The sequence below is a fragment of the Rhinolophus hipposideros genome, assembly GCF_964194185.1.
Source record: "Rhinolophus hipposideros genome assembly, chromosome: 11".
NCBI lineage: Eukaryota > Metazoa > Chordata > Mammalia > Chiroptera > Rhinolophidae > Rhinolophus > Rhinolophus hipposideros.
The window spans coordinates 64,970,900-64,989,741 of record NC_138057.1 but is presented as its reverse complement, the minus strand read 5'-3'; the positions used below and the strand labels follow the sequence as shown (position 1 = coordinate 64,989,741).

General features: G+C 36.1%; 1 protein-coding gene across 1 annotated transcript; it reads left to right on the top strand.

Annotated features, from left to right (window-relative positions):
• Nucleotides 1-8,715: 8,715 nt before the first annotated feature.
• On the top strand, nt 8,716-9,853 carry ZNF883 (zinc finger protein 883; the record flags this gene model as incomplete). The annotated part of the gene is made up of 1 exon (XM_081066703.1): nt 8,716-9,853. The coding sequence occupies one exon, from the start codon at nt 8,716-8,718 to the stop codon at nt 9,766-9,768; it is 1,053 nt and encodes a 350-aa protein (XP_080922829.1). The 3' UTR covers nt 9,769-9,853.
• Between the last annotated feature and the right edge of the window lie 8,989 nt (nt 9,854-18,842).

The window sequence follows — 18,842 nt, the reverse complement described above, 5'->3', positions numbered from 1 at the left end:
AAAAACTTGTTTCTTGTCCTATCACACATTACACTGGCTAGTACATATAGCAATGTTTAATAAAAGTGAGAAGAGCGGACCTCTTTGCTTTTTTCTGTCTCTTAGGAAGAAAGCAGTTTTCACCATAAAAGATAATGGTAGCACTAACTTTTTTTGTAAATACCCCTTATTGATTTCAGAAAGTCCCTTCTATTTCTAGTATTTAAGAGGTTTTTTGTTCTATTTTGATTTGTTTTTCATGAATAGATATTAAATTCTGTCAAATGCTTTTTTTACATCTGTAGATTGAGTGTATGATTTTTCCTTTTTGTTCTGTTAATATTCAGTTTTATTTCTTGATTTAAATGTTAATTCAGTTTTACATTCCTGAGGCAAACCCTATTTTTTCATGGTACATTATTATTTTTACATATTACTGTACTAGTCACACTTCTCAAGTACCCTGGCCTTGGCCTCCCTGATGTCTGCTTTCTTTCTCTTTAATTCAGTGAACCATTGGAGTGAGTCTCTTTGAGATATTCCTCCTTGAGGATTTATCCTGGAGGCTTCCACCAGGTTGCAAACTGGGGCAGTCATAGAACTTATCTCATTAGTTTTTCTCTTTACTTAAGGATCACAATTCTGTGCTATCTGATATTCAATGTTTGAAATCCAATGTTTTATATGTTTTGCCCAGTTTTCTAGTTGTTTAAGGTAAGGGGGTGGTAAGTCTGCTCTCCTTTTCCATCATGGATGGTTGTGGAATTCTTTTCTCCACCCCACCCTCACCCCTAATAGGTCTTTTAAAAATAGAGTTGTCGTGTTTATTTTCAACTTCATCTCAAAATGAAAATGCAAAAAATGGTCCAAAATTTCTTGGCAAAGTACATTTACAGGAGAATTACCCTACTTGATAAACTTATTTACAAAGCTATAATAAAGTATTATGTTATTGGCACAGGAGTACAAAATGGACAGCCAAATGTATATATACATAAATATTTGGCATTTCAAATCTGAAGCCATAAAAGTGAGATTGATAGATTTGAATAAATAAATAAAAATACTGTATTCAAAGTTAGAAAAACAAGAGACAGACTTGGGGAGAAATATTTGCAATGCATACAGAAAATATATTAATATTCAGAATATAGCAAAAGTCTATAAATAAAACATAACTATAACCTATCTAAAATAAAAAAATTAAATGATAAAACAAGAAATTGACCAAATAAAACATAAATGATACCTAACTTTACTAGTAATCAAGGAAACAAATAAGATGAAGAAGACATCAGATAGACAAAAATCATTTTTTAAATTGATATATGTCAGGTCCCAGTCAGGAAAACAGAACCTATGCTACAGAGTTCAATAGAGGGACTTTAATACAGAGAAGTTGTTGCGAAGGTGTAAAAATACCTAAAAAGTTCAAGAGGACAATGAGACACACCAAACATTAGCAATAGTAGGCCCTTTCATGATGCCAGAGAGTGAATATGTCCTCCCAAAATTCACATGTTGAAACCTAATCCCCAATGTGATGGTACTTAGAGATGGGGCCTTTGGGAGGTGATTAGTCATGAGGCCAGAATCCTCATAAATGGGATTAGTATCCTTATAAAAGATACCTTAATTGTATGTGTAAATTTTCTGTGTGCAAATAAAAACTAGTTTTATTTACTTCTTTCTAATTTGTACACCTTGAAAAACTTGAAGAGCTCCTTTTCCCCTTACACCAAGTGAGGACTTGGAATAAGAGGGCTTGTCTATGAGCCAGAAAATGGACCCTCACTAGACAAGTACTATATCTCCTGGCACCTTAATTTTGGACTTCCCAGCCTCCAGAATGAGAAATTCTGTTGTTTATAGCCAGCCAGTCTATGGTATGTATCCTGTTACAAGAGCCCACATGGAGTAAGACATGAGCCCTGCTGGTGAGGGGATAAATCATTACAGCCTTTAGAAAGATAGTTTGACAATATCCAAAATGCATTAGTCCTCTGTGATTTTGCCCTACCAAATAAGGGTGTGAATAAAGATCTAGCTATAAGCATATTTATTTAATATTTGTTTATAATAGCAAACCTGGAAACAATATGCCACTGTTGAAATATTTAGACTTGGTTTGATGGAAAACTATGCTACCATTACAATAATAATGAAGAATATGTAAAGTCATGAAAGAAAATTTACAAAAAATTAAGTTAAAAAGCATTTTCAATACATTACATTGCTCTACTTTTAATTTTAAAGTATATATAATACATATTCAAGCATATGTAATTATATAACATTTATGCATAGAAATACCCTAGATATTAAAATAAATATCGTGGGTAGCTTAAGAGTGGGCTTTTATCTGATTTTAATTTTGTTATTTTTCCTTTTTATTCTCTATTTTCTGCAATCCATACATATTCTTTCTATAGATAAAAGGTATGTACATTCACTGTTAATTAAATTCAATTGTTGGATTTTTTTCTCAAGAATAGGTGTAGAGGAGGGCACAAATTTATCTACAAGGACTCATCAAAGCACTATTTTTGGTAGCATTAAGGTGAAAATAACCTAAATTCCTAACAGAAACACATAAAAAACCGCTAGAAAAAATTTTTGTCCCCCTTCCCAACACGAAGTCATGTTGAAGAATGAAGCTATCAGATTGATTTTTAGAATGCTATTTGTACACCACGGAGTCAATAATGATTATCTCTTTGTTATTGAATTCCGTCTAGTTTGAATTTTTTTGAGGTCCTCTTTTGCTTGTCCGTTGAATAAAAGGTTATTTATAAATCATCTATTGATATCTTGTTATCGTGGATAGGCGTTACGTTTGTGTAAGGGAAAAAATTAAACGAAAAATTTGCATGTCTTTGGATTCGTATTTGTCTACAGCAAGGAAAATAGGCTTTTATTTTCTTTAACAAAAGAGCAACTCAGATTTGCAACTTGCAATGCGACGGAAGGCAACTCAGTAGCGGGTAGGAGACGCTGCTCCCGGCCGCTCTGTCTTTGCAGAGCACGCTGGGAAATGTAGTTCCAGGCGGTCGCTTGCGCAGGCGCACTTCCTGGTTTGCGGGGCTCTGGATACCCTGACAGTGTCCTTTTTTCGTGGAGATGGTGAGTTTGTTCTTTCCCTGACTCTTGCACAAGAGTGGGAGGGGGCTGGGGAAGGAGCTCAGTTCAGGACTGCCCCAACCTCGGGGATGGGGCGGGGCGAGAGGGGCCAGAGAGAGTGCATTGGCCGGGCTTGGAGACGGCGGGGGAGGAGCGGGGGAAGAAAGGCGGAGATTAGGAGACCGGGGTTGGGGTTTGGTTCGCGTTGGAGTGAAGTGTGGAGTGGTAACCTGAATCCCGTATCCCGATTATGCAGGCATAAGGCTCTTCTTGGGTTAGGGGCTGGCAGAGTCCTGGCTGTGCATCTCCAGCCTTAAGGGTTAGGGTTTGGGCTGTAACTTCTGGGTTGGGCGGCGGGGAGAGTACCAGGACAGAGCTTGGGGCTTTTGGGCCTTTGGCTGTTGATGGGATCAGTCGGGCAGATACTCAAAGGGGAGGAGTCGCCACTCCAGACCTTGGCAGGGAATTGCAGAAAAACTGATCTAGGATCTTACTGGCCCTAGAATTTAGGTTTCCTAATGTCCAGTTCTTTTGCCTTTCCTCTTAAACGCACGTCCTCTAGAAGTAGCTTTTTGTTTGTTTTGTTTTGTTGGTGAATTTCTGATGCCTCTTCTATAAAGAGCTGTAGAATTGGTTCTTTACTTTCTGTGGGCTATGAAGAACAGTCGATCTTTGTCCTGTGACATGGCATTTGTGAGTGCACTTTGAAAATCTTAAAATGCTTTACATGTGTTATTTATGATTTTTATTAATAAACATGGAGGGGGCTGGTGTACTCGATGTCGCCCATTATGGGAGGGCCAGAGCTTTACAGTTAACCCTGTATCTGGATGTCCAGATTGGAGCTGTGTCCCTGAACACTGCAGTGACCATAGAGACAGGGCCAGAGCTCCAGACAGCAATGTCCATGGCCTTTCCCTTTGTACTTTGCAGGGAAGGAATCTGTTCTTAGATTCATTCAGACCTTAGTTTTAGGGAGAGTGTGGGTTACAGCCAGGTAGTCAGAGAGGGTTCCCATTAAGACAATATTCCTGATCTCTCAAGGCCCCTTCTCTTTTACAGCTCTGCCTTCCCAGGTCTCTACTTGGTTAGGTAAGATGGCATTAAAAAGGAGGACCTGACCGTTGGCTCCTGACTACATTGTCTTTGTTGAGCAAAAGTTTTCAAGGCGTTTGTACCCTAAGCTAGGTTTAATTTCTAAACTTACCACCTGAAGTTTGAAAAATCACATGTAGTTAAATATTACATGTAGTTAAATATCCCTTGAAAATGTCTTAAATTGCTCATAATTTATATGTACATGTTACATGTGTACAACTATGCAGTAATATATGTATAAATGTACCCAAATATGTTCTAAACCAGCTGTCCACAGATTATGTATTGAATTTCCATCTTTCCCCAAATATTTGAAATGCTACCTTTATCATATATTAAATCCCTACTAAAAGAAAGGACCTACTATTAGAATCTTTATTCTTTTTTATTATTTGTTCTGTCTACCCTTGTGTCAGTACTACCCTGTTTTAATTAACATAGCTGTGTAATACGTATTTACTGGCATCTAATATGGACAAATCCCTTCTCATCATCTTTTTTCAAAAAATATAGAGAGATTAACTTGGGGGCATATTAGTTTCATAGTGCTACTGTGACAAAGTACCCAAAGTACCACACACTGGGTGACTTTATTGTCTCACAGTTCTAGAGGTCAGAAATTTGAAATCCAGGAGTCAGCAGGGCCATGCTGCCTCTGAAACCTGTAGCTTCCTGGTGGTTTGCCCAGTCTTTGACATTCCTTGATTTACAGCTGCATAACTTTAATCTCTGCTTTCACTGTCACATGGTCTTCACCGGGTGTGTCTCTGTGTCATCCCATGACCATCTTATAAGGCCACCAGTCATACTGGATTAGGGTCCCACCCTACTCCAGTATAACTTCATTTTAACTAATAATATGCAAGTTATGGGCCGGCCCAGTGGCTCAGGCGGTTAGAGCTCCATGCTCCTAACTCCGAAGGCTGCTGGTTCGATTCCCACATGGGCCAGTGGGCTCTCAACACACACACACACACACACACACACACACACACACACACACACAAAGGCAAAAGCAAATGTAAAAATATATAAAAAAAAAATGCAAGTTATATACAGGAAATAATATCCCTATTTCCAAATAAGGTCATATTCTGATGTACTGGGGATAGGACTTCAACATATTATTGGGGGGCCTGGCACACTCAACTCACAACAGGAAAGAACTAGCATCTTTAAAATATTGAATCTAAAAAAAATATATTGAATCTTTTCACTCAAAAACAGATTTTTCAGTTGATTCTCAACAACAGAATTGCTGTTTTCAAGTTACTGTGCCTGTTCTTTAGACTGCTTTTAAGATTGTTCTCTTTGTCTCTGACTTTCAGAAGTTTGACTTTGATATCCTGGGTGGGCTTTTCTTTGTATTATGCTTTCTTACGGTTTGGGGCTTCCTAAATCTATGAGTCATCAGTTGGGAAAATCTTTCATCCTATTTCCTTCAAATATTATATCATTACTGTTCTCTCATCTTGTTTTGAGACTCCAGTTATATTTATGGTTAGACATTTTGAGTAAGACTCATAGGTCTCTTTTGCTGTAATCTTTTTAAAAAAGAGATAACCTTATATGAAAATATATATGAAAAGAACTATATAAACTGTGTAATCATGAAGTAAAACATAAAACAAGACTAAATGGTGCTCAAAAGAAAAACATGAGTTGTGGGAAAATAGTTGAGGTAAATAGATTAACTGAAATGTAGTGAGGTGTCTTTTTGTTTTTATTGGTAAACTTTATTTTAGAAGCGGGTCTCGATTTACAGAAAAATTACAAAGATGATACAGAAAGTCCCCATATATCCCATAGCCAGTTTTCCTTATTATGATTTATGACAAAAAAATATGTATTTGGCTTTAGTCCTGGTTTCTGACACAGAGCTCCTAAAACTCTTGGGATTTCCTAAGTGATGAGAGCAATAAAAATTGTCTATTGTTTTGTTAATGAGGTGACTTTTGGCCTTCACCTAAGATGGGGGATGGTTGCCAGGAGAACCAACCATATGATTAGAAGGTTGGAACTTTTAGTCCCATCCCCCTGACCTCCTGGGAGGGAGAGGGGCTGGAGGTTGAGTTCAATCCTCAATGTCCAATGATTGAATCAGTTGTGTCCACCTAATGAAGCCTCCAAAAAAACCTAAAAGGATGGGGTTGGGAGAGCTTCTGGGTTAGTGAACAGTGGAGATTTGGGGAGAGTGGCGGGCTCACAGAAGGCATGGAATCTTCCTGCCCTTTCCCCATACCCCATAATCATTATTTTCTCTTGGCAAGCATGAAATTATACCAAAAGGAGTTAAAGGTATGATGCAAATGTGATCAGTTAGTGGGAACAACATCAATTTCCTTTCTACATATCTTTATCCATCTTCTCACTTATCTCTGATCTCAGAGAAAGAGATGGCCCTCTTTTATTGTTAATTAATCTCTCCATCTGTACTCCAGATTTCATTCTTTTCCACTTGTTTTAGGACCTTGATTTAATGATTAGTTAATGATTCAATTTCTCCCTGTTCTAATTTCAGACATTCAAAGTTTTTCTTGCTTTTAAAAGAACACATTGCACAATAGTTTAATTTTTACTTTCTGCAATTTTCTTCTTTCCTTTCATTACCAACCTTTTCATATTTGTAGCCAATAGCCTCAATGCCTATTCTGTTTCAGTCTTTTTTTTTTTTTTTTAAGATTTTATTGGGGAAGGGGAACAGTGTGTGCTTCCAGGACTTTTTTTCCCCAAGTCAAGTTGTTGTCCTTTCAATCTTAGTTGTGGAGGGTGCCGTTCAGCTTCAAGTTGTCCTTTCAGTCTTAGTTGTGGAGGGCGCAGCTCAGCTCCAGGTCCGGTAGCCGTTGCTAGTTGTAGGGGGCACAGCTCACCATCCCTTGCGGGAGTCAAACCACCAACCTTGTGGTTGAGAGGATGCGCTCCAACCAACTGAGCCATCCGGGAGCTCAGCAGCAGCTCAGCTCAAGGTGCCCTATTCAATCTTAGTTGCAGGGGGCGGAGCCCACCATCCCTTGCGGGACTCGAGGAATTGAACTGGCAACTTTGTGGTTGAGAGCCCACTGGCCCATGTGGGAATCGAACCGGCAGCCTTCAGAGTTAGGAGCATGGAGCTCTAACCGCCTGAGCCACCGGCCCCTCTGATATCTTTCATGTAATTAGTTACCTGGTATATGTTTTCAGCCCATATATCTCATTTGCACTCTGTTCCTGAAGTTTCCCCAGCTTAGAGTCTATTTCCACTTGAATGTCCCACTTCACTTTAAATCACTTCAAATTCAATATGGTGAAAAATGAATTCAACTCTCCCAAAGTAACCTCTACTCTTCTTCAAAATTTTTGTCATTAGTACCACTAGCTAGTTCTATTAGTCCTATTGTTACTTCCAGCCTTCTTGATTAGAAACCATTGTATTTTTATGAATTTCATTTTGTAAAAATTCCCTGTAGTCAATGTCCATATTTTTTTGTTTCTTTCTTCCTTTTTTATGTTTTAGATTTACTTGTGTACTAAATTCTTAACTAGGATTTTCCTAATCCCGGCCCTTTTTATATTACTATTTCTTGCTGAATTTGATAACCTTATTCTCTCATTATCCATTTTAGATGAATTTAACAAGTATCTTCATCTAAAACATCAAATGTTTATCATGCTACTACTATGACAGAAAACTTCAATTTTCCTGCCTTCTACTACATGACATTGAATGTCTCTGTTTAATTGTCAGAGTTTTTATTATCCAATCCCATTTCACTTTTTCTAATTTTTTACCTCTGCTTTTCAGAGACATACATCTGAATTATTATCATTGACTTTTTGTCATGTCATGTACTTTTCTGTATCATTACCTTTAATTATACATTTTGTCTCAGTGCTGTTATTTCTTTTTTCCATGCCTCTCTATATTATTTCTTTTCTTCTTTAAATTTACATATTAGCCGGGAACTATACTGTTGAATGTTTAATTTTATCATATCACTGGTTTATTTTTATTATTTCTTTTCTGTAATTGATGAGCAAGTTTTGTTTTCCTCTTTTGTACTGCAGAGGGAAGAGGTACTGTCTACCACTTAATTCCAGATACTATATCCAAAGTCAGAGTATCAACTCCAAAGCAGAAAGCTGAAAAATAAAGCTGTTATGGCGTGATATTAAAAAATTTTCAAGCGATGGTTTCAAAACTTTGTATTAGAAGAACTGGAATTTGATAACCAGTTTGAGAACCACCAGTAAAATGAAACTACAAGGAAACTCAATTTAAGAGGAAGATTATAAACATAATAATTTGGGGGCAATATTTAATCTGATCTCAAACCTTTTTAAACACTGATGTTTGTAGAACATAAAGACCTCAATTTTGATACAGATGGTAGGTGCTTAAAGTATAAGTCTACTTCAATTGATTTTTAAGGCAATTTATAAATGAAAAGTAATTTATTAGATATAAGAAAGGATGCATTTATACCTAAAATCTTACTTATTCTAGAAACAATTTAAATGTAAAACCATAGTTCAGTAGTAATGGAATCTGAGAAAATTTGTGTGAGAGAGAAACATGAATGTAAGCTTTGTGGTAAAACCTTCCACCGGAACACTAATCTTATTCAACATCAAAGAATGCATACTGGAGAGAAACCTTATGAATGTAATGAATGTGGAAAAGCTTTTAGTCAGAGCACTAACCTTATTCAACATCAAAGAGTCCATACTGGGGAGAAACCTTATGAGTGTAATGAATGTGAAAAAACCTTCAGTCATAGGTCTTCTCTTCGAAATCATGAGAGAATTCATACTGGAGAAAAACCCTATCCTTGTAATGAGTGCGGGAAAGCTTTCAGCCATATTTCAGCCCTTACTCAACATCACAGAATTCATACTGGAAAGAAACCATATGCATGTATTGAATGTGGGAAAGCCTTCAGCCGGAGCACACATCTCATTGAACATCAGGGAATTCATTCTGGGGAGAAATCCTACCAGTGTAAGGAATGTCAGAAAGTTTTTTGCCACAGCACATCACTAATTCGACATCAGAGAACTCACACAGGAGAAAAACCCTATGAATGTAATGAATGTGGGAAAGCCTTCAGCCATACTTCAGCCTTCATCCAACATCAGAGGATTCATACTGGAGAGAAACCCTACGAGTGTAATGACTGCGGAAAGGCCTTCAACCGGAGTGCACATCTTACTCAACACCAGAGAACTCATACTGGAGAGAAACCTTATGTCTGTAAGGAATGTGGAAAAACTTTTAGCCGAAGTACACACCTTACTGAACATCTAAAAGTTCATTCTGGTGAGAAACCCTATCGATGTAATGAATGTCAAAAACTATTTTGTTATAGAACATCACTAATTCGACATCAGAGAACTCATACAGGAGAGAAACCCTACCAATGTAATGAATGTGGGAAATCCTTCAGTTTAAGATCAGCCCTCACTAAACATAAGCGAACACATATTGGGGAGAAACCTTATCAGTGTAATCAATGTAGTGATGTTTTTTGTCATAGTACATCTTTAATTAGACATCAGAGAACTCATTTCAGAAATGAAATCCTATCAGAGTAATGAATGTGGGGAAGCCTGTAACCATAGGTCATCACTTACACCTGAGCACTCACAGTGGCAAGAAACCCTAGGATTGTTGTGCAAGAAAAAGTTTAGGCAGAATACTCATTCATTCAATATTATAATGTTTGTGCTGAAAAGAAACACTGTTCTTGTAATTAATCTGAAAAATGTGTTATCGTTGAGAGAAAGACTTGTAGTGGAACTATTCATCTCCAAATCTGAAGTTTGCTTTTTGATATATATTTAGAAAATTATTTTCAGATAATTTATTACAAATGTACATATTTGCTTATAAAATCCTTTTCAGGTACACAAAAATTTTAGTGGGATGATGAAAATTACTTACCGTGTACATACTCTTTATCCTTTTAGTAATTCCTGTGTTATTTTTCAATGTTAAAGAAACATTTTCATAGAGGATTTGAATTTTTAAAATTGACAAGTTTAATTAATAGACATAAACACATATAATATGCATTATTTCCTAATATTCATAGAATATTTGAAAGAATGGACAATGTATATGGCTATAAAGAAAATCTCAACTTATTCTCCTAGAGGGGAATAGTCAAGTCCTCCCTGTTTATTTTTATTTATTTTTACCATGATGATATAACAGTAGAAATGAAAGACTAAAAATAGCATCACAAAATTATTTAGAAAATAAAAAATAATTTTCTAAGTAATTTTGGGTTAAAGAATAAATGCAAGCAGAAAAAAATGCAATTATTAGAAAATAAAGCTAGAACATAATTATTCAACTCAAAAAGATAGGAAACAATAATGATATAAACCCAAAGAAAGTGAATGCATTAATAAAGATAAATGCTCACATTATTGAAATAGGTGCAAAGAGTATATTCGATAAGCCAGTAGACAAACTTCTTGCCAATGGGTCAACGGTGGATAAAAAGGAGAATACACAACACCCAAGATTAAGAAAAGTAATATAAATACAGATAAAAAGGAAGTGAATTTTTTAAATTAGGTCATTAACAAGCCAAATGTATCAGTTTAGTAAATTTGTATTGAGATTTAACATAGGGTTTCCAGGCTACTTCAAAAGTACAAATGTACATTAATAAAGAAAATGTATCTTAATGCTGTAAAAGTATTTGGTAAAATGCTACAGGCATTAGTGTTTATTTTAAGTTAGGAATAGAATGAAAGTTCCCTAAATTCATAAAGGATATTTACTAGAAACCTACACTACATGCAGTGAATAAATAGAAGCGTTCTTACCAGAGACAGGAATGAGAAAAGTGAGGTTTTATGTCACCACTATTAGTCAAGATTGTACTGAAGGTCCCAGATAATTCGTAAGAGAAAAAACGAGCTAGTAATATTTGAAAGGAAGAGAAAAAGTCATTTGGTATGATAAGTTCTGTAAATAGAAAATCCAACTAGTAGAACTACTAAGATGGAGATTATATACATATGTAATTCAATAATACACAAGGTAAAAGCTTTCTTAAAAAGAAGAAATAGAAAATAAAATGGAAAAAAGTGAGCTACAATCTTGATAAAAATTCTAAAAGTACCAGGAATAAAAAAATTTCAAAAACGTAATTATAGGATAAATCTTTTCTAAAGAATATAGAATATTATAATAAATGAAGAAACATGACTTGAAAACAAGTAAATGATGTCAATTTGTTTCAAATTTATCTTTGTAAATTAAAATCTCAATGGAATTTTAAAAACTAAGCTTTTTAGAGGTATAATTCATTTATGTGCATAACTTACTCTTTTAAAGGGTACAATTCAGTGGTTTTTAGTATATTCACGTAGTTGTGCAACCGTAACCACTATCTAATATTGGAACATTTTCATCACCTCAGAAAGAAAACCCCTGCCTGTTAGTGGTAACTCCCGGTTGACCCTCTCCTTGCAGCTCCTCACAACCACTCATCTACTTTCTCTTTCTGTGGATCTGCCTGTTCTGGCCTCTTCATATCAATGAAAGCACAGAACATGTGACCTTTTGTGGCTGGCTTCTTTCACTTAGCACAATGTTCTCATGGTTCATTCATTTGCAGCACTTATCAGTACTTTATTTCTTTTGATGGCTGAATAAGCTTTCATTGTATGGATATACCACATTTTGTTATCTATTCACCAATTGGTGGGCATTTGGGTTGTTTCTATTTTTAGTTATTGTGAATAATGCTGCTATAAACATTTATGCTATAAATTTTTGTGTGGACATGTTTTCAGTTCTTTCGGGTGTATACATGGGAGTGAGTCATTGTCGAGACATATGTTAACTCTGTGTTTAACTTTTTCAGGAAATGCTAAACTCTTTTCTAAAGCAGCTGCACTAAGCCCACTAGCAACATATGAGCGTTCTTATTTTTACACAACCTCATCAGTACTTGCTTTTCCCTGTGAGACATGTATATATGTGTATATATATATATATATATATATATATATATATATATATATATATGTGTGTGTGTGTATATATGTATATGTATATATATATGTATATATATATATATGCATATTTTCTTTGGAGAAATGTCTATTCAGATTCTTTGCCCATTTTAAATTAAGTTATTTGTCTTTTTGCTGTTGAGCTGTAAGAGCTCTTTATATGTTCTGGATACTAGATATATGTATACAATTTACAAATATTTTCTCCCATTCAATGGATTTTTTCACTTCTTGATGATGTCCTTTGAAGCACACAAGATTTTTAATTTTGATTAGCCCAGTTTATTTATTTTTCTTTTATTGTTTGTCCTTTGGTGTAACCCACCTTCATGAAGATTTGTATATTTTCTTCTAAGACTTTAATACTTTAGCTCTTTCAGGTCTATCATCCATTTTGAGGTGTTTTTTTTTTTTTTTTTTTGCAGAGATAGGAATCCAGTGTCATTCTTTTGCACATGGATCACATCAGTTGCACATTAACTGATTTGTGGATATTGAAGCAACCTTGCATACCAGGAATGAATCCTACTTGATTATGGTATATGATCTTTTTAATGTATTGCTGAATTCAGTTAGTTAACATTTTGTTGAGGATTTTTATATCTATGTTCCTGAGGGATATCGGCCTATAGTTTTCTTTTTTTGTAATGTCTTTGTCTGGTTTTGGAATCAGGGTAATGGTGGCCTCATAAAATGAGCTTGGGAGCCTTCCCTCTTCTTGGACTTTTGGGAATAGTTTGAGGAGAATAGGTGTTAATTCTTTTTTGAATGTTTGGTAACATTCCCCTATGAAGCCATCTGGTCCAGGACTTCTGATTGTTGGGAGCTTGTTGATTACTGATTCAATTTTGTTGGTAGTAATTGGTGTGTTCATATTTTCTGTTTCTTCTTGATTCAGCCTTGAAAGATTGTATGCTTCTAAGAATTTATCAATTTCTTCCAGATTGTTCAGTTTGTTGGTGTATAGTTGCTCATAGTATTTTCTTAAAAATTTTTTTTTTGTATTTTTGTGCTGTTGGTTGTCACTTCTCTTTTATTTCTGGTTTTAATTATTATTTGGGTCCTCTCTCTATGATTCTGGTTAAAGGTTTGTCAATTTTGTTTATCTTTTCAAAAAAACCCAGCTCTTGGTTTCATTGATCTTTTGTATTTTTTTTTAGTCTATTTTGTTTACTTCTACTCTGATCTTTATTATTTTCTCCCTTGTACTCACTTTGGGTTTTGTTTGCTGTTCTTTTTCCAGTTCCCTTAGGTGTAAAGATAGACTGTTGATTTGAGATACTTCTTGTTTCTTTAGGTAGGCCTGCATTGGTATGAATTTCCCTCTTAGGACTGCTTTTGTTGTGTCCCATAGATTTTGGGTTGTTGTGTTTTCATTTTCATTGTCTCTAGGTATCTTTTGATTTCTTCCTTGATCTCATTGTTGACCCATTCATTATTTAGTAGCATGTTATTTAGTCTCCAGTGTATGTGTGTTTTTCAGTGTTTTTTTTTTCCTTGTAATTGATTTCTAGTTTTATACCACTGTGGTCAGAAAAGACGCTTGGTATGATTTCAATCTTCTTAAATTTATTGATACTTGTTTTGTGGCCTAATATGTGGTCTATCTTGGAAAATGTTCTATGTGCACTTGAAAAGAATATTTACAGTAGTACCTCAGTTCTCAAACGTCTCAGTTGATGAACATTTTGGTTTATGAACACCTTAAATGCAGAAGTAAATGCTTCGGTTTTTGAACATGACTCAGAAGTTGAGCATGTCATACGGCTTCTGCTGAGTGCAAGATCCTGAGGCCTAGCTGTCGGCTGTTTTTGGACATTTCAGAACTCGTGGTTTACGTTCGAAAACCGAGGTACCACTGTATTCTTCTGCTTTGGGGTGAAATGCTCTAAAAATATAAATTAAATCCATTTGGTCTAGTGTGTCATTCAAGGTCGCTGTTTCTATATTGATTTTCTGTCTGGAAGATCTGTCCATTGATGTCAGTGGGGTGTTAAAATCCTCTAGTATGATTGTGTTACTGTTGATCTCTGCCTTTATGTCAGTCAATATTTGCTTTATATGTTTAGGTGCTCCTATGTTAGGTGCATAAATGTTTAGTAGGGTGATGTCTTGTTGTTTGATTTATCCCTTTATTATTATGTCATGTCCTTTTTGTCTCTTATTATAGTCTTTATTTTAAAGTCTATTTTGTCCAATATAAGTATTGCTATTCCAGATCTTTTCTCATTTCCATTTGCATGAAATATCTTTTTCTATCCCTTTACTTTCAGTTTGTTGTATCCTTCCATCTGAGATTGGTCTCTTGTAAACAGCATATACATGGGTTATTTTCTTATCCATTCAGCTACCCTATATCTTTTGATTGGAGCATTTAATCCATTTACATTTAAAGTGATTATTGATAGTTACATAGTTATTGCCATTTTATTCGTATATTTTATCATTGTTTTCTCCTTTCTTCTGCTTAAAGAAGTCCGTTTAATATTTCTTGTAATAATACTTGGGGTAATGAATTCCTTTAGTTTTTTCTTGTCTGGGTAGCTCTTTATCTCTCTTTCAATTTTAAATGATAGCCTTTCTGGGTAGAGTAATCTTAGTTGTAGGCCCTTGTTTTTCATCACTTTTAATATTTCCTGCCACTTCCTTCTGGCCTGCAAAGTTTCTGTTGAGAAATCAGCTGATAGTCTTATGGCAGCTCCCTTGTGAATAGCTAGTTGTCTTTCTCCTCCTGCTTTTAGGATTCTCTCTTTGTTTTTAAACTTTGCCGTTTTAATTATGATGTGTCTTGGTGAGGACCTGTTTGGGTTCATCTTGTTTGGGACTCTCTGCACTTCTTGGGCTTGTATGTCTATTTCTTTTGCCAGGTTAGGGAAGTTTTCAGTCATTATTTCTTCAAATAGGTTTTCTATCCTTGTTCCCTCTCTTCTCCTTCTGGTCTTCCTATGATGGGAATGTTTTTATGCTTGATGTTGTCCCACAGGGCCTTTAAACTATCTTGTTTTTTATCCTTTTTTCTGTTTGTTGTTCCTATTGGGTGTTTTCTGCTACCTTGTCTTCAAGTCACTGATTCAGTACTTTTCTTCATTTAATCTGCTGTTGATTCCTTCTAGTGTATTTTTCATTTCAGTTATTGTATTCTTTATTTCTGACTGGTTCTTTTTTTATGGTTTCTATGTCTTCATGCTTACTGTCTGTTGAAATTCTCACTAAGTTCCTTAAGCATTCTTATAATCAGTGTTTTAAACTCTGGTAGGTTGGTTGCCTCCATTTCATTGAATTCTATTTCTGAAGTTTTCTCCTGTTCTTTTATTTGGGACATATTTCTTTGTTTCCTCATTCTGGCTGCCTCTCTGTGTTTACTTCTATGTATTAGTTAGATCTCCTATATATCTCAGTCTTTGCTGGATGGCTTTATATAGTAGTGCCCTGTGTGGTCCAATAGTGCAGTCTCGCTGATCTCCTGTGCGTGTGTTCCAGGAGTGTGCTTGCTTTTGGCATGTCAATGGGTGGGATTAACTGCCAGGCTGATTGACTGTGGGGATTGGCTACGCCCACAGTGTATGAGCTGACCTCTCAGAGGAGATTTCACTCTCATGGGCTCTTGTGCCTATTGAGAACCTCCTTTGGATGTGCTCCTTGTGAGGCTAGTCAGGTAGTGCTCTGGTGTGGTCTGAGGCTGGCCTCTGGGTGTGTGGCTTCTGGTGTCTCTTTGGAGGGGCTGCTGTGCAGGCCAATTTCAGCCTTGCCTGTTACTGGCCCGCGGCTATGTGGTAGGAGCCACAAAGCTATGTGGTTGGTTGCTTTCTGTGCTGGATCTGGAGGCATGCAGGGGTGGCCTCACCGTGAACTGAGGCTGGCTGCCACCAGTAGTGTGCCTGGGGCAGCTTAGCAAAAGGCCCAGGGCCACCTAGGCCTATTGCCATTGCTGCCTGCCCATAAGTCCCAGCCGTTGAAAGCGCCTCCTTAGGTGCGTGGGCTGGGCTGGTTGACCCAGTGCTCATTATACAAAATTGTTTATATAGGTGTTTTATAATAAACAAATTTTATACTAGGTTTGTAAATAATGTGAAGAAAATTGTAGATTTTTAAAGCATATACTTAAAATAATCTGTTCCATATATACTATCCAAAAACTATTTCAATTGTTTTTGCATTCTAAATAAAATCTAAATGCCAGCATCAAAACTGGTGGTCATCCCAGAAGATTGCCTCTCAAACTCATAACAGAATACAAGTTCTGAATTAATATGTATTAAGTAGGGCAAAACCCAAGAAAGACTAGCTAGTTATTGCCAAATTCATGTACTTGTAGGCACACTTAATAGTCCAGTTTTAAGCATTCTTTAGGCATTTTTTAAAAGTTTCCCATATTAATGAATAAAATATGTTTTAAAATTCTGTCATTTAAGAGCAGATTAGCACTGAACAGATGCTAATTATTTTTGTCTGGCAAATATGTAAGTGATTTCTGTCCAATTGAGAAGATAACCACAAAGACTGTGGATTTATTGCCCTGTTGGAAATCAACCACTTTGGGTCTAACTTAGTAATTTTATTCCAGCATTTTTTTTCTTTCACTGACATTATATATGTCAGCTTCTCATACCCTCCTTTGGACTAGTTGTTGTCATTCTTCTGGGTCTTTCACTAATGGGTTGCTTAAACCTTTGACTTATGTTCCCTATATAGTTGTATGCGAGTTATATCACTTAACTCTTTGAGAATAATATTTTGACATAAGCATAAACCAATAAGTGTGACTGCCGCGGTGCAAGAACAAAGCTCTAAGTGCACTGGGATGGACAAAGGAATACAAGGGTGAGTGTTGGGAGAATCAAGGAAAGGGAATTCTTGAGCTGGGCCTTGAAGGAAGGGTAAATTTTAACAGGCAGAAAAGGAAGGGCTTTCTGGGAGGGATTGCAGCATGAGTGAAAGAAAAAAGAAATTAGGGGGTTTTGTAGGGACTACAATTAAAAGAGAGGCACCTAGTTTGGTCTTTTTCCTCATGTCCTGCTCCTGAACTTATAGGATACAGAATGTGAATATTAAAAAGAAATAGACTACTGTAGCAGCTCAATAAGGGCAGGGATTCCAGCTATTTTGATCAACACTGTATTCAGTACTTCAACATAGTAAGCCAACAATGACTATTTATTAAATGACTAAGTTGATCAGAGTAAAAGAAGATGTTTAGTTTCCATTAATTGACTATTTACTATGTGCCAAGCAAGGCACCAAATTCTTTACGTAGGTAATTGAGTCAAATCCTTACATTGATGGTGTGAAGCAGATTTTCTTTTTTTCTCCTCAGTCATTTAAATGGGAATTTTATTTTATTTTATTTTTTTTAATTTATTGGGGTGGCAATTGTTAGTAAAATTACATAGATTTCAGGTGCACAATTCTGTATTACATCATCTATAAATCCCATTGTGTGTTCACCACCCAGAGTCAGTTCTCCTTCCATCACCATATATTTGATCCCCCTTACCCTCATCTCCCACCCCCCCACCCCCCTTACCCTCTGATAACCACTAAATTATTGTCTGTGTCTGTGAGTTTTTGTTTCTCATTTGTTTGTCTTGTTCTCTTGTTGTTTTTGGTTTATATACCACATATCAGTGAAATCATATGGTTCTCTGCTTTTTCTGTCTGACTTATTTCGCTTAGCATCATACTCTCAAGATCCATCCATGTTGTCACAAATGGTACTATATCATCTTTTCTTACCGCCGAATCCCATTGTGTATATATACCACAACTTCCTTATCCATTCATCTATCGAAGGACATTTTGGTTTTTTCCATGTCTTGGCCACCGTAAACAAAGCTGCAATGAACATTGGAGCACACATGTCTTTATGTATAAATGTCTTCAGATTTTTTGGGTAGTTACCCAGGAAGGGATTGCTGGGTCACATGGTAATTCTATTCGTAATTTTTTTGAGGAACCTCCACACTGCCTTCCATAGCGGCTGCACCAGTCTGCATTCCCACCAACAGTGTATGAGGGTTCCTTTTTCTCCACAGCCTCTCCAACACTTGTTACTATTTGTCTTGTTGATGATAGCCATTCTGACTGGGGAGAGGTGATATCTCATTGTGGTTTTCATTTGCATTTCTCTGATGATTAGTGATGTTGAGCATTTTTTCATATGTCTATTTGCCATTTGTATGCCCTCTTTGGAGAAATGTCTCTTCAGGTCCTCTGCCCATTTTTCAATTGGGTTGTTTGTTTGTTTGTTGTTGAGTTGCATGAGCTCCCTGTATATTTTGGATATTAGCCCCTTATCGGAGGCACTGTTTGCAAAGATCTTCTCCCATTCAGTTGGTTGCCTCTTTATTTTGTCAATGGTTTCTTTTGCTGTGCAGAAGATTTTAAGTTTCATATAGTCCCATTCGTTTATTTTAGCTTTTACTTCCCTTGCCTTTGGAGTCAAATTCATAAAATGCTCTTTGAACCCAAGGTCCATAAGTTTAGTACCTATGCTTTCTTCTATGCAGTTTATTGTGTCAGGTCTTATGCTTAAGTCTTTGATCCATTTTGAATTAATTTTGGTACATGGTGACAGATAGCAGTCCAGTTTCATTCTTTTGCATGTGGCTATCCAATTCTGCCAGCACCATTTA